Here is a 16,990-nt window from a genome sequence, read left to right on the forward strand (position 1 = left end):
AAATGTGTAATAAATATTTCACACAGAAAAACTAACAAAAATTAAATAAAATATTTTGCCAAAATGATTGTGAAATGGTTTTTCTGTTAAATCCAAATTGAAAACAGCCAATGAAGCAAAACATTATAAATTCATATAATTCTGTCAATAGGAATAAATGTACAATTTTCGGTGTATGTGTGTGTGTATTTTTGTAAATATGTATTTAAAATAAATAAATACATATAACTAATAGACAAAATAAAATATATTTAAGAGAATTCATGACATGATTTAAACAAATAAAAAACAACTAACAACTTTCCAATGAAATATTTATAAATGCTTTAATTCTATGTTAGTATTAGTAAAGTAAATATTTTATGATTAGACCCTATATACATTCTACTGATCTAAATGCCTGAAATTATGGAAACTGATTTCATTTGAAATAAGAAATTTTCAAAATTTAATAATAATTGGTAATGATCCATAAAGTATAATGTTTTACTCAAGTTTTGTGAACACTCCCTTAGAAAAAGTAATATTTAATTCAAAATTTTTAAGTCCCACAAAAGGGCTTTGGACCTCTATATCAAATCTGCTAACTTTTATGGAAACTATTGATATATAGCGATCTGTAAAAGGAAAGGTTTAGAAACTTAGTTTTTTTTTTTTTTTTTTTTGATGTAGTTCCTTAAAATTGTCCAATCAATGCTGCTGAGGGATATAATATCTGAAATAACTATGCTCCCAAGGTATTTGGATCTAATCTCGAAGAAAGTCTGGCAATGACAGAGAAAGTGTTCCACCACAATGATAAATTAATTGACTGGTTCATTTCTAAAATCTTGTGAACATACCGTTTGATAATTGCTTAAAACTGGATCCAAGGGAGTAGCTACGCCTCAAGTGGTTGCCAGTATAAAGTTTTACTCTATCTACCTTATTCTAAAACAATATCGGAAGATATTTATGTGATCTGGATTGGTAACAGTTTTCCAATTCAGTTGATAATTCAGAGGCCGATAAAAGCGCTGCAGCATGGTATTTCCGGTTCAAATATTTACTTAAAGAACCCAGCAGTTCTAGGGACCATCTGGAAGTAGCGGTTTAACATACCACTTAGGGTTACCCGTAGGCATCCCTTTGTAAGTGAGAGCGGAATAAACAGTCGTCACTTTATAGTCGCGAAATAATCTAGAGCAACAAACGAGAGCAAAAAGATCATGGCTATGCAATGACTACTTTGAACCAGCTTTTTGACTAGCTCTTTGTAATCAATAAATGGGTAATTTCGTGTCAAGTTAGGTTAGTATCTGCAGACTGCTTACCGCCATGAGTATAGCTTTACTTGGGTCGTATTAGGTCCCTTTGTAATGTCTGGAAAGAAACAAGACAAGGAAAAATATTTTGAAGGAAAAAAATGCGATAGAGAGTCTATAGAAGAGTAGAGAACATAGTGTGTGATTAATAACATAACACCCACCCACTTCGACAATTTTTGGAATGCAAGAATACGTTCAGGTTGAACAGTTGACAGATCAGTTAGATCGGAAAAGTATGGCGACCCTATCGCCTGGTGACGAAACGATTCTTCATTTTGACAGCTCCTACAAAAGTAATTGTATGGAAGACCAATGCATCTTATATGTTTTCCGAACTTGGAATGACTAGTAAGAACTGATAACAGAGCGCTCTAAGGCTATCAACATTTACAGGTGTCGATTCATTATAATCAGAGATTATACTATACCAAAAGTTTCTCGTAGTAGTAGTCATTGGCATGGTGTAAATTTGGGAGAAAATCTACAGTCTTTGGAACTAAAGTTCCATCTATTAGTAATACCTAATCTGGCTGCAGAACTCATTGCCAGTTGTTTAGCAAGAAGATCGGTAGCCAGTTCAGCATAGCAAACAAAGCTTTACTAAGCGTATTCCTAAGAACACCTGTTAAGAGAAGAGCCAATCGTGTCACGTGACCCAACTCAAAAAATTCGTTTGGATGAAATTTGCACTAAAGTTAGTACTACTGGATAGTAGGCAAGACACAAATTTTTAGCTCTATCTTTCAAAGTTGTTTATTTTTGCCATACAGGGGTTTTTGTAAGTGTAACTTTTCAAGTATTGGTCCTAGGAAAAACTGTCCAATGGCGTTTAGATAGCTACTTCTTCAATGTTTTAACATAGTACTATATTTTCAATTGTATTATCCTTGATGAAAATGTCATCCAAATCGATTTTTTGGGTTGGGTCACTTGACACGAAATTGTCCAAATATGTATTTACTTGTAAATGCTGTTTTATAGTTCACTTATTGAATAAATGGCGTTAAAAATTCTTTGACATTTTTTCCAACAAACATAAATATTTGTTTGTAATAAATAAATTTAAAGATTGAAATTTAAAAGTACTTCAGTAAAACATTTGTACTTTCAATGCAAAATTTTATTTACAAAAATGTTTGGTAAAAATTTACAAACAAAAATATGTATGCAAATTTTATGATATTTTTTGTTTAAATCCAATAAAATTACCTATAAAAGAATTTATATTATTTATCATACCTTTAACATCTCTTTTTCCTTATTTACAGTAACACCAAATTGAGTGCTTCGACCATTACTTCAGCCTTGAATGCTCATGGCTACAATAATGGTGTATCCAATGGTAGCTCTACTCCAGCTCCGGTAAGTTTTAAACAAAATATATAAAAACAAACACTTTTTTTATGCAAATAAATGTTTTATGTTATAAAAGAAAAGAAACATAAACAAAGCAAAGCTGATAAAAAAAAATAAACGTCCTACTAACATAAACTCTTCAAATTCATATTCTTACTCATCTCAGAAATCAGCAATGAAATTCTTTTTTCTTTACAAATACAACAAATATAAACACACACACACTTTTACATACGCAAATAGTGATATGTATACAGGAAACAGCAATTGTTAAAAAGTAAATAAAAAGTTGTTGATAAACGGGGGAGATTGTGAAAGAGAAAGAAATTAAATTTGCATTTTTGTTGGGATAAGACGAAATTTAAATACTTTATAGGATTTTTTTTTGTGTTGTTAATATACAAATGGGGATATTCAAGTCTCCTTAAGATAGGCAACATTATTCTAGGAATCATGATAGGTAACAGTGATGGCCAAAACTTAAACTATCACAGTAGGTTAAAAAAGAAGGGACAACTATCATATTAGATAGGGAATATAGTTCCTAAGTGACCAAATCCTACTGTGGTCTTTTTCAACCACAGGGGAAAAAGGAGTCAGTCCACCTATCGCCCTGGAATGACTTACGAGGTAATTTTTGTGCAATTTGCTTAATTGCGGAGTTTCAGACAACATTAAAGCAATTCCAAAGAATATTCACACAAAGAAGAGGAATTTGTCAGTATTTAAATCGAAAGAGATTCCTTAATCCAACATGACGTCAGTGCGTCACTATGTCACAGAAGGGGACCATAAACACCAAATCATTCCTGAACTTCTTAATATCGCCAAAAGTTCGTTGTTTCGGTAATAGCACCTAGAGTATATAGTATATAGTACACGAAACGAGTGCTTATTTGTACATGGCTGAGCCGGTCCACGTACAAGCACTTTGCTGAAGAACTCAGCAAAGGGGCAACAAACCCCAACATCAGGTGAAATCAATCTTCCGGTATGCCGGAAGGTGACCACCCTTATGATGTCATGCAATGCAATCCCCATCAACTAATGACCCATTCCAGTGCATTCCTTAACCTCTTTATTTGCCACGACAAGTTGAGGGAATGGACCTCAACCATATGTCGCGTAGCATGAAACAATATGAATCCTGTTGAGATGGCAACAACACCGAGAACTTCCCTGAAGTAAAAGGTCTACTTCCTTTCCTGTCGGGCAGAGTAGTCTTTCCCGATCGTTCACCAATTACATCAGTTCCATTCTCAGACCGCAAGTAACGATCTATGGAATAACTGGCAACTATCAAGTATCAACCTGAAAATTCCCCAACATATAGTGGCGCCCTACTACCCGAAGAATAAGAGATACTCAACGGGTTTAGGAATCCAGCATAAGTTCCTCTGTAACATCACCCAGTGACATCTGTTGAGATGGCAACAGCACCGGAGAGAGACTCCAGACATAATTGGCATTTGGATATATTGTCCTTAAACCAACATTCTCTCCCCGCGAATTTGGGTATAAACCACAGTCACTACGTGGATCCCGAAGGAACCTCAACCAATTGACCGGTCAGGACTAAGTCCTCTGGGCAACCGGTCAGCCGTAGTGCCAGATTAAATGGTACTCTGGTTAGACCCCATGTCAAATCATTTCAAGGAAAGGCCGAGGATACATTTGATCATCACCAGTTTATAGCCCTGGCAGACTGGAGGTATTGGTAGGACCTCTATACCCCGGGATTGCAATACACCAAGATGGAGTTTATCATCAAGGAAACATGACCCGGGGCGGACGTATATAGTAAAGTTCGAAGCGCAAATCGGGACCAGGTCATGGAAGCAACAAGATCCTTATGACTCCACTATTATCATCAGCGTTGATGTTTTCCATCGCCGTTAGTGCGTCCACTTTTCTCGCAATCACATCTGCGATACGTTGAGACCACAATAGACTTGTTGGATCTACGTTCCATGAATTGCTGAAGGTTGATAATATGTTGTGATAGATAGTTTAATTCCGCTTGTATCAGCAAAAACCATTCCGTTCCTAGTTAAGTACGTCGTACAGTTAGAAATCAGAGCCTTCATGATACCTTCGATACTAAACTTTCTTGCTAAGCCCTACTTCAGTGGTTTTATAGAGTAAATCGATAGAATTATTCCATTTTCTGGGCCTCTCATATCTCGAGTCCTACGGATGTTATTTCGATTAGATTTGTCTGTCCATTCCTCTGGATATAGTTCAAATTTATAGATTGTATATGAAAATCAGTTGTTACAGCTGTCAATCTTTGGCCGTTCACAGTTAAGTACGTACAGTTTGAAATCAGAGCCTGTACCTTCGATACAGAACCTTCTTGCTAAACCCTACTCCAGTTCGTTAGTTTTATGGATTAATTAAATCTCTCATTTCTGGAGTCCTACGGACGTTATTTAGATTTCTAAGACTATATATAGTTCTAAAACATAAACAAATCAGTTTATATAGCTATCGCTAAGTTGTCAATCTTTGGTCGAATATAACTCGGATCATTCCGCTAAAAAATCCTATTGTTGTGGGATATGAACTTCCTCGGGTCTAAAGAAAAGTATGTTAAGACAGTTAAGTCATCCTTAACATTTCCCACACAATCTCATCTTAACAATTGTGACAAATGCTTTAACCACACCAACACCCATCCAATGTGTAGCGCCAAGCTTTCTTAAACACAAGGAAAACTAAAAAAACACTTGTATGGCCACTAAAGAATAACACTTAAAGCATTTTTATAACTGCGTGTTTAAAAAAAAACAGCTGCAACAGCAACACATGTTGGACTTTAAGGAGCGAGCGAAATGAAACCAACAATGGCTTTGTATTGCCTTTAGTATATATAAAAAATCAGTGGTTGGCATACCAAGCTAATAGGGAGTGTTTGAGAAAATTTAGCTATTTATCTGTAAATAACAAGAAATCTAATAAATAACCATTAAAAGCTAGTTTTTTAGATTTTATTCTCTTTGTGCGCACCACTGCAGTGTATATACATTGTAATATATTATATGTGCTTTTAGAGAATGTTGCTAAATCAGCAGAATATGTTGCATTGTTGTAACAATGTTATATAGAGCCACAAAAAACAAAAGTGCAACAACAGCAACAAATATTATGTTAAAAATAACGTATGAAGGCAAAACAAAAATGAAATACATATGCAACAGAATGCAAATCCATATATAAAATACAAACAAACAAATACACAGGGTAGAGAATTTCAAAACAAATACCAGGGGAACAAACAAACAAAAACAGCAAACTTTTTTTTCTCCCTCTTTACAACAAACACATATAGAAATAACAATTTTGCATTTAAAAACAAGTAAGAAATTATAGTCGGGCGAGGCCGACCATATAATACCCTACACCTTTGACAAAAATATAATGTGATTTATTTGCCATAATAAAGCATTTAAATTGAATTGTACCTTGCCTCAGATATACATACTTAAGCCGTTTATTGTTAAATAAAATTGTGGACATTTAAGTGAAATTTTGATGGGGGCTTTTCACAGGGGCTAGGATCATATGAGGACCTATTATTATGGAATTCGTGAGGGTCATCAAATCTTGTATAGAACTTGGTTTTTGCAGCTTTTTTTCGAGATATGAGTATATTAAACATAATTATGAACTTAAAAGCCCTATTCGGCGGGTTCAGTTGTATGGGGGCTAGGTGAAATAATGCACCGATGTAAACCATTTTCAACAGGCTTCGTTCACGGTACCATAAAAGATCATGTGCCAAATTTCATTGAATTATCTCCGAAATTGCGACCTGTAGTTTGATTACAAAGTTTAAAAGCCCTATTCGGGGGTTCAGTTGTATGGGGGCTAGGTGAAATAATGGACCGATGTTAACCATTTTCAATAGGCTTCGTCTACGGTACTATAAAAGATCATGTGCCAAATTTCATTGAATTATCTCCAAAATTGCGACTTGTAGTTTGATTACAAGGTTTACAAGCCCTATTGGGGGGTTCAGTTGTATGGGGGCTAGGTGAAATAATGGAAAGATCTTAACCATTTTCAATAGGCTTCGTCCCTGGGACAATAGAAGATCATGTACCAAATTTCATTGAATTATCTTCAAAATTGCGACCTGTAGTTTGATTACAAGGTTTACATGAACGGACGGACAGACGGACACCCACTGAAGTGGTGTAGGGTATAAAAACGAAAAGAAATATATAAAAACTTCTTATGGCAAAACGATTAACTCCAATTTTTTATTTAAAAATATTTGAAAATACAAATATAGTTATACATAGTTGGTATACTTAATTGTTTATTATAAAAATGTTCCATTTTGCAATATGGAGTTAATCGTTTTGCCACTTAAGCTGTTTTTTGACACTGCTTGTAAATAATGCAAAAATCTGTTTGCGTTTGGCTAAAAGCTTTTTTTCGTTATTTCTTAATTTTTTTGCTGATTTTTTATTTAATTTCATATCGTATGAGTTTTTTTACAAGTGTTTTGAAAAAAAAAAGAAAAGTAGAAAAAATTCAAGTAAAATATTTAACTGTGTGTTTTTGTTTGTGATATGAGATGTTGATGACGCTGATGAGTAAGAATATACAATTTGAATAATACATAAATTAACTTTAGTGTTGATTTTGATTATAATTTTTTTTACTTTTGGCTTTGTTGTTATATTTTTTGTTAAAATAAGTTATCATTATGCGATTTTTTATTAAAATTTTTCTTTAAGTTTGAAATGTGTGTTTAGTTTAATAAAGATTTTTAAAAAAATTTTTTCTTTTAAAATCTGTTACAAATTGTTTAGTAACTCTGCAACATGTTGCTTGAATTTGTATTTATTAGCACATGATTATGTCCTACAAACACTATTGTTTCAGCAACCATCACAAAAGATAACAAATAATTAAATCATTTTCTGAAACCAGTTAGCTATAACCGTCACTCTGACCACAGACATATTTAACTAAACATGTTGCTAGCAACATTTTATTCAATGGAACATTTTAAACATCTTACATACCTACTATGATTCATAATGTTTATAACAAAACCAAACTGCTTGTTAAATTTTTACTTACAAAAAAAAGAAAAAAAACATTTTTAATAATTGGTTTCAATATATTACGCATTTTTTTCTGTTGATTTATTTTTATTGATTGGTCAATGTTTACATACTCTTACTGATAATTTTACTGATAACTTTTTGTTAAACAATTAAAACAAAAAAAATAATTTAACTTTAGACCTAACAAAATTAAATTGTTAAATTGTAAACATTTACTTCCTACTTCTATATACTTTTATAAAATATAAAGTATATTTACTCCGTTATTTGTTCTACAACAATGGCTAACTTTGTATTCGCAATTCTCAACTATTTTTGTAGAATAACATTTTCAATTTTTATACATACATTGACAAGTATATGTATGTATGTATGTATGTAGGTATTCTGTTTATAAACTGCAACATTAATAAAGTAATGGTATTTGCATTTCCTGGTACATTTAAATTCTTGTAAAGAATGCCAAAATTGTAGGTGTGTAGTTGATTTGATTTATAAATTTAAAATAATTTTAATTAACCTTGTCAATGTTGCGCTACATTAGCCAATGCAACTTATTTAATGCTTAATAAATATTGGAATTGAACTAAAACTGAACTAGAGCTGAACTAGAGCTGAACTAGGACTGAACTAGAACTGAACTAGAACTGAACTAGAACTGAACTAAAACTGAACTAGAACTGAACTAGAACTGAACTAGAACTAAACTAGAACTGAACTAGAACTAGAACTGAACTAGAACTAGAACTGAACTAGAACTGAACTAGAACTGAACTAGAACTGAACTAGAACTGAACTAGAATTGAACTAGAACTGAACTAGAACTGAACTAGAACCAGAACTGAAGTAGAACTGAACTAGAACTGAACTAGAACTGAACTAGAACTGAACTAGAACTGAACTAGAACTGAACTAGAACTGAACTAGAACTGAACTAGAACTGAACTAGAACTGAACTAGAACTGAACTAGAACTGAACTAGAACTGAACTAGAACTGAACTAGAACTGAACTAGAACTGAACTAGAACTGAACTAGAACTGAACTAGAACTGAACTAGAACTGAACTAGAACTGAACTAGAACTGAACTAGAAATGAACTAGAACTGAACTAGAACTGAACTAGAACTGAACTAGAACTGAACTAGAACTGAACTAGAACTGAACTAGAACTGAACTAGAACTGAACTAGAACTGAACTAGAACTGAACTAGAACTGAACTAGAACTGAACTAGAACTGAACTAGAACTGAACTAGAACTGAACTAGAACTGAACTAGAACTGAACTAGAACTAGAACTGAACTAGAACTGAAATAGAACTGAACTAGAACTGAACAAGAACTGAACTAGAACTGAACTAGAATTGAACTAGAACTGCACTAGAGTTGAACTAGAAATTAACCAGAACGGAAAAGTTGTTAAAAATGTTTTCAACTGAAAATTCATTATTCATTACCTTTGACTCTTAAAATCTGACTCATGAAAATTTCAATGCTGATGAAAGTGTTAAATGTGTTGCAACATTGTTGCTTTATACATTTATTGTATTAATACTTAGCAAGAAAGGACTCTAGATAATTGCAAAATCGTAGGTAGTGTTAATTAAATTTACCTATTTAGACTGTACCGACTTCTAAAATCTTATTGATCATTTTATACTATGTAAATATATTTCAATTATTTTTCTTCAAATTATATTCATTTTACTTTTACTCATTCACAAAGTATGCATTTCTAAATTTAGCAAAAATTTGCACTGATTTTTTATCAATCGTTTTTTCTTTTTTGCACTTCTGAAAATAAATAAAGAAAAAAAAAACAAAGTAAATTTAAACTTAAGGTGTGTAGGTATTTATACAAACAACTCATGCTACACGCCATGAGATTTTGATTTTATTTTTATTTATTTAGAAAATTTAATTGATTTTTTTCGATTTTTTTGCTACAACTGTTGACAAAAAATTACAAAAAAAAAGTATTTTCTATGGACAGCTGTTTTATAAAACAGCACATAATATTAAACAATTTATAAAACTTGTATATGCCCTACAATAACAATTAGGGGTTTTAAAAAAATTTTCTGGGATTCCAAGTATTAAAAGCATGACTCAGTGACCAAAATATGTTTGTATATGCATTGAAAGAGGTTCGATTGATAAAATTTATTGAATGTAAACAAAAAATGTTTAAATTATTTTAAAGTTTGAAGCCAACTTTCAAACCTATGGTAATTTTGATAATACCCGTAGGGTTACTAATTGATCAAGTAGGTTGGATCGTTCATACCACTTACTCACTTCGTTACTTATCTTTGCTTGAGTATGTGTAGATATTTATGTATGTATATATAAACAGACAGACGGACGGACTAACAGACATCGTTTGCACGTACAACATGTCTGAGTGAATGAGTATGTCGAACTTAATGTTGCCACTTGATAATTTCGTTAATTTAGTGTGATTTCTTAGTTTCTTTATAGTCAACGTATACAGTTCGGTTGGTGTTCGTTAAGACAAAGAAACGGATTTATATATTTTTTTAATAATTTTTTTATTTTTTGAATATTATTTTTTATACGACTTTTTTCTTAAAACTCGAATATTTTATTTGAAAAAATATTAAAGTGGTGTTGAAATAAAAATATAAAACAAATATTGAATTAAACCTTTTTGGAATCTAAAAGTATAAGATCATTTAAACCTACTTATTACACATTACATAATACATTTAAAAATATATCACAAGAGAAATCCTTAACTCCTTGTTAGAGTAATATTGAAATCTTTATTGTGTGTGTGAAAAGGAAAAAATTTTTTAAAACTTTTTTTAATAAATAAAAATTTAATAAAATTTTTCAAAATGACCTTGACCTATTACTAAATTTAGCAACTCTGTGCAAATCAAATAAAAATAATTAAATATCCTAAAAATAACAAATTTAGGTTAAGTGTAATTTCAGAGCAACATTTCAAGAAAAAAATTTATACATAACTTGTTCTGAAAACTAAAAATACTTTAAGAAAATAAAAATAAATTTAAAATTGGAAAAAATGTTGTTAAATATATAAAATTTAGTTATTTAAAGTGTACTAGCAACATACACCATGTTGCTGCAAGATGTTGCTAAGAAAAATATGTATTAAAAAATGCTAGAAAAGACAGTGATAATGTGAAATTTTAAATTAAATTGTAGAATAATAAATTGGTTATACAAAATGTTTAAGCAACATGTTGCTAACAATATATTTAAATTATTTCAAAAAGTATAGAAACTGTTTACCAAAATCAACTAAGATTTTCCTAAATCTGGTCGATTTTGAATTGTAGCAGTATTTTTAATTCAGAAGTCTTCATCTAAATTGAAAATTTATAAAAAATATTTCTTCCTCTTAATCTAAACACACATTTCAAAATCATATATTATTTAATTGATGTTTTTAATTTGTACTAAATTTGTTTATTATTTAATTTGTTTTAATGCTTTTGCCATAAATCGCTTGCCTGGCACTGCTAACTAATTAACCACAATTGCTAAACCAAAAAAATCCAAAAAATACTCCACAACAACAAATACCAAATCTGAAGCAAGAAGAAAATATGAACGATTTACCATTGCCACCACCACCATCACCCACACAACTACAACAATTTGAAATATACAACAACAATAATATTAATAATAACAATAATGACAATCAACATACACGTACATTAAGTAGCCTGTCATCAATGTCAACTGGTTCGAATACAACACATTCCTCTACACAATCCCTGTCACCAACACCCTACAATTATCATCACAATAACACAATGGTGCAGCAACAACAGCAGCAACAACAACAACAAATGACCTACTATCCAACACAAAATGAATCGAGTCATTCTAGTTTGTCATTGGATCAGTATGGTTCCACCTCACCCCTACACTCGCGTCAGGCCTCTTCATCATCGTCTTCGCTAAATTATGGCTGTAATAATGATAATAATGGCAACGTAACAACAATAGCAATACCACCACCACCGCCACCACCACTGCCAGAGGACAATAATCAGGATTTGTATATAAATAAAATGAAACAGCTGCACAATGCAAACAATAGAAAATTGTTGATGACAAAACAAAATGAGAACGATATGAATACGTACAATAAAACTAATGTGTCATCATTAACGCCAGCAACAGCAACTCCTGTAGGTGGAGGGGCTGCAGCTGCAACAACAACAACAACGCCCATTGTGCCCACCACACAAAAAGTGTATAATAAGTTTTTAAAAGAGTATTCCAATAAGTTGTTGACCCAGGGTAACAATAACAACAACAATTCCCATTCCACTACCAACACTATGAAACATTCCGATAATATAAGCAACAACATTCATTCATTTATAAATAATGGTTCCCCCAAACCCTTCATTGCTAATCAAAATACAAACTCCAATTCCAAACAAACACAACAGCAACATAATCATTATCTCCAGCAACAGCAACAACAAACTAACAATAATAACAATAATATTAGCAACAACAACAGCAACATTATTAATAACAGTTTACCCAGTGTTGCTGCCATCACAGCAACACTAAATAATCAATTGAAATTTGATTCATGTCAGGTTGCACCACCTCTACCAACAGCAACAACAACAACAACCACACCTTCTAGTAGCAATTTATCATTTGTAGATAAGAGTCCTTTTAATAATAGTAGCAACAGTCAAATAATCAACGACAACTGCAACACCACAACTAACGAAATGTCCGCGACTACGGCCACGGGGCCAAGTGGTGACAAACCATTTGAATATGTTACATTAACCGGTAATGTTATACGTAGTGTTGTGCCACCCGGTAAGGGTAATGTTAATTACAAGGTAAGTGGTATCAAGCTACGCGCCCCACTAGCAAAACCATCTTTAACTTTGGAATTTCAAAGTTATCTTTTTTTTTTCCACCAACTGTAGCACATAGTAAATTGCATGTTAGTTATTGCTTTGCTAAAGCATGTTGCAATCATTTGTTTGTTTATTGTTTAGATACAAGTTAATATGTTGCTAAACATTTGTGTTTCCTTTTGGAAACGAGAGAATGTTTAGCGGAATTTGAGCTTAAATTTATTTTTGAGAAAATATGAGTAGTAATTTATTGTGGAAATGTAAAGTTTACACAGAAACTGTTTGTTTACATTACATTCATCGAATGTAAATTTTTCATTAATTTAATGAACATTTTACAGCGAAATAATAAAAAAACATATAGTTTAAAGCTAGACTATAGTGCAGACTGGTAGAGATTAGACTAGAATAGAATTCAGACCATGGACTATACTATAGCAAGGACTATAGACTAAACTATAGTCTAGACTATAGACTAAACTATAGTTCAGACTATAGAGTAAACTATCGTCCAGACTATAGACTAAACTACAGTCCAGACTGTAGACTAAACTATAATTCAACCTATAGACTAAACTATAGCCCAGACTATAGACTAAACTAGAGTACAGACTATAGACAGAAATATAATCCAGACTATAGACTAAACTATAGTCCAGACTGTAGACTAAACTATAGTCCAAACTACAGACTAAACTAGAGTCCAGACTATAGACAGAAATATTATCCAGACTATAGACTAAAATATAGTCCAGACAATATACTTAACTATAGGCCAGACTATAGACTAAGCTATAGCCCGGACTATAGTCTAAGCTATAGTCCAGACTTTATACTCAACTATAGTCCAGACTGTAGACTAAACTATAGTCCAGCCTATAGATTAAACCATAGCCCAGACTATAGACTAAACTATAGTCCAGACTATAGCTTAACTATAGTCCAAACTATAGACTAAACTATAGTCCAGACTATAGACTATAGTCCAGACTATAGACTAAACTATAGTCCAGACTATAGACTAAACTATAGTCCAGACTACAAACTAAACTATAGTCCAGACTACAGACTAAACTATAGTCCAGACTATACACTAAACAATAGTCCATACTATAGACTAAACTATAGCCCAGACTAAAGACTGAAGTAGAGTTAAGGCTATTGACAGACACTAAAATGTCATTCTTTTGTTTAAAATGTACGATTTAACAAACTTTAAATTTTACTCATAAATGTAAATTTTACACTGAAATATAAATATTACACTGAAATGTAAATTTTACACTAAACTGTAAATTTTACACTAAAATATAAATTTTACGCTGAAATGTAATTTTTACACTAAAATGAAAATTTTACACTAAAATGTGAATTTTACACTGAAATGTAATTTTTACACAGGAATGTAATTATTACACAAAATAAAAAATTTAACTTTAAGATTTAAATTTTACAAATGTAAATTTTACATTAAAATGTAAATTTTATACTAAAATGTAAATTTTACACTTAAATGTATATTTTACACTAAAATGTATATTTTACACTAAAGTGTAAATTTTTCACAAAAATGTAAATTTTACACTAAAATGTAGATCTTATACAAAAATTTAAATTTTACACTTAAATGTACATTTACACACATTTTACACTAAAATGTACATTTACACTAAAATGTTAGTTTTACACTAATATGTAAATTTTACAATAAAGTGTTAGTTTTACACTAAAATGTACATTTACACTAAAATGTACATTTACACTAAAATGCACATTTACATTAAAATGTACATTTTACACTAAGATATAAATTTTACACTAAAGTCTTAGGTTTACACTAAAATGTTAATTTTACAATAAAGTTTAGTTTTACCCCAGAATGCAAATCTTACAATTCAGTGTAAATTTTACACTAAAATATAAATTTTACACTAAAATGTAAATTTTACACTATAATGTAAATTTTACATTAAAGGGTTAGTTTCCCTAAAATGTAAACTATACACTAAAATGTAAATTTTACACTAAAATGTAAATATTACACTAAAATGTAAATTTTACACAAAAAGGTAAATTTTACACTTAAATGTAAATTTTACACAAAAATGTAAATTTTACACTAAAATGTAAATTTTACACTAAAATGTAAATTTTACACTAAAATGTAAATTTTACGCTAAAATGTAAATTTTAAACTGAAATAGAAACTTTACACTTAAATGTGAATTTTACACTAAAATGTAAATTTTACTCCATCAGTTAGATTTTAAACCAAAATGTAACGTTTACATGAAAATTTTAAATTTCACAGTAAAATTTTACATTACTGTGTAAATTTTACACTAAAATGTAAGTTTTGTATTAAAATATAAATTTTACATTAGTATGTAAACTTTATACTAAAATGTAAATGTTATGCTAAATCGTTTAATATTTAAATTTTACACACTTTGTACTTAAACAAATTTTACATTAATATGTAAAACTTTTAGTGTAAACTACAAATTTTTGAGCTTAAAATTTAAACTAAGTTGTAATTTTGAAAAATTATACAAAAATGTAAATTTTACACTAAAATTTATATTTTTCCACTAAAATGTAAAAAACATTAGTGTAAAAGTGTAAAAAGTTAAGTTTTCCACAAAATACTACTCATATTTTAGATACAAAAATGGAAACCAAAAAACAAAAGTCCCTTCTAATGCCAAACATTTCCGTTTACAGGTTAACCAGGGAGGTTATGCTCGTCCTTATGGTGCTGCTCCACCAGCTGCTGCTCCCAAGTCGCCTGTCTCTTATCCACCACAACAACAACAATGGAATCAACCACCACCAACTCAACCCAAGCCAACTGGTGGTAATGCCTACGCAACTTTGCCACGCAGCAATGTTGGCCAACAAGGTAAGATTAATGAACAGCTTCACAAAGAAGTTATAGATTATTTACAAAATCAAGGCGATTGGGTTTAAAAGCTCAAATCGGACAAAAAAAGAATAGCAAAACATATTAAAAAATATACCTCAATATTGTTGTGACTATATATTGATGTGATAAATATATATATATATTTTGTTAATAATATTTAAAGAAAATTATAATTATTAATAATAAAAATAAAACAAATTTATGCTTAAATCTAAATTATTTTAACCCAAATTTTAAAGAAATTGCCTTTTTTAAATAAGCAAAACCACAAAATTCACTAACTCTAACCAACTCCCCCAAAAAACAAAATAATACTTGAAAACACATTTGGCCCAGCTTCTAGTTTGATTTTCTCTAAAAATTAAAAATTTAACCCAAAATATTTAGACATAATGTCAACTTATATTTCTTATTATATCAAAACAAAATCACTTACACTTTTTTGTAAATGTAACACAAACAACAACAAAAGGTCGTAAACCCCAGTCTATGTACAACAGTTATCACAACAATTATAGCAGCAATTATACCACATCTACACAATACAATAAAAAATATCCCAGTGTTGTCGGTGGATCCAATAGGTACTCGACTATGCCTTCTTCCTTAAATACAACTTCCTATAACAACTACAGTAATTACTACAGCAATCAAGGTAAAAATGAAATCTCTCTCTCAACGAAATGTTAAGAAAATGAAAGTTGTTAATTTCTACTGCAGCATACACACTGCAAGAAAAACTAAATGAGTTTGAGTTTTTTTTTTCAATGAAAATTTAAGTTTTGCAATTGAAGCTTTTCTTTCATTTAATTATAAATACAAACATCACAGCTTTTGTAGTTTTAAAAGTTTTTACTATAAAACTATTAACCTAGATTTACAAAAAAAAAAAAAATGGAAAATAAAACAACAATTTTGGAAATAATTTAAAGCATTTAAGTGGAAAGAACGAACCAACACATGCTAAATTTAAAAATTTTTTCTTTTGTCAACTTAAATATGTTATTTTTGTTTTAAACATTTTCATAAAACAATTCTTCTCTTTAGAGTATCTGAAATTACTTTATTTGTATTGATCGGTTTTATACGCAGACATATAATTTCTTATGAAAATATTTATGTTTGTATGGATGGATGGATGAGTAAAAATACACACAATCATAAATAATTTACATACTCAAACATATACTCGTGGTCTCTATATCTCAACATACATACATATATACATACATACGTACTCAACATTTAACAACAATCGACAATAATAACAAAGTGAAAAAATAAAGAAATAATACGTACATATTTGCCAGACAGGAAACGGAAACTGAAAACAGCAATATGTTAAATATTTATGTATGTGTATGTGTAAAAGCTTATAAATATATTACAAGGATCCATTTTTATGGAAAAATAGTTTGACTC

The 16,990-nt window shown here is 30.6% G+C and overlaps 1 protein-coding gene across 35 annotated transcripts in view; it reads left to right on the forward strand.

Annotated features, from left to right (window-relative positions):
• The window catches only part of LOC119606397 (PDZ and LIM domain protein Zasp), a 180,099-nt gene that overhangs the window by 146,748 nt on the left and 16,361 nt on the right, over nucleotides 1–16,990 (forward strand). For 12 of the 35 annotated variants that reach the window (XM_037959876.1, XM_037959878.1, XM_037959889.1 and 9 more), the window contains 2 exons: nucleotides 2,576–2,669; nucleotides 15,367–15,544. In XM_037959876.1, the coding sequence (XP_037815804.1) occupies nucleotides 2,576–2,669; nucleotides 15,367–15,544 (272 nt within the window). Of the gene's footprint in view, nucleotides 1–2,575; nucleotides 2,670–12,363; nucleotides 12,622–15,366; nucleotides 15,545–16,040; nucleotides 16,224–16,990 lie in introns of all 35 variants that reach the window. The other 23 variants (XM_037959869.1, XM_037959891.1, XM_037959868.1 and 20 more) reach the window with 3 other exon arrangements.

Source organism: Lucilia sericata, unplaced genomic scaffold (assembly GCF_015586225.1).
Source record: "Lucilia sericata isolate MDLA Ls3-8-SP2 unplaced genomic scaffold, ASM1558622v1 Contig000578F_arrow, whole genome shotgun sequence".
NCBI classification, from domain to species: Eukaryota; Metazoa; Arthropoda; class Insecta; order Diptera; family Calliphoridae; genus Lucilia; species Lucilia sericata.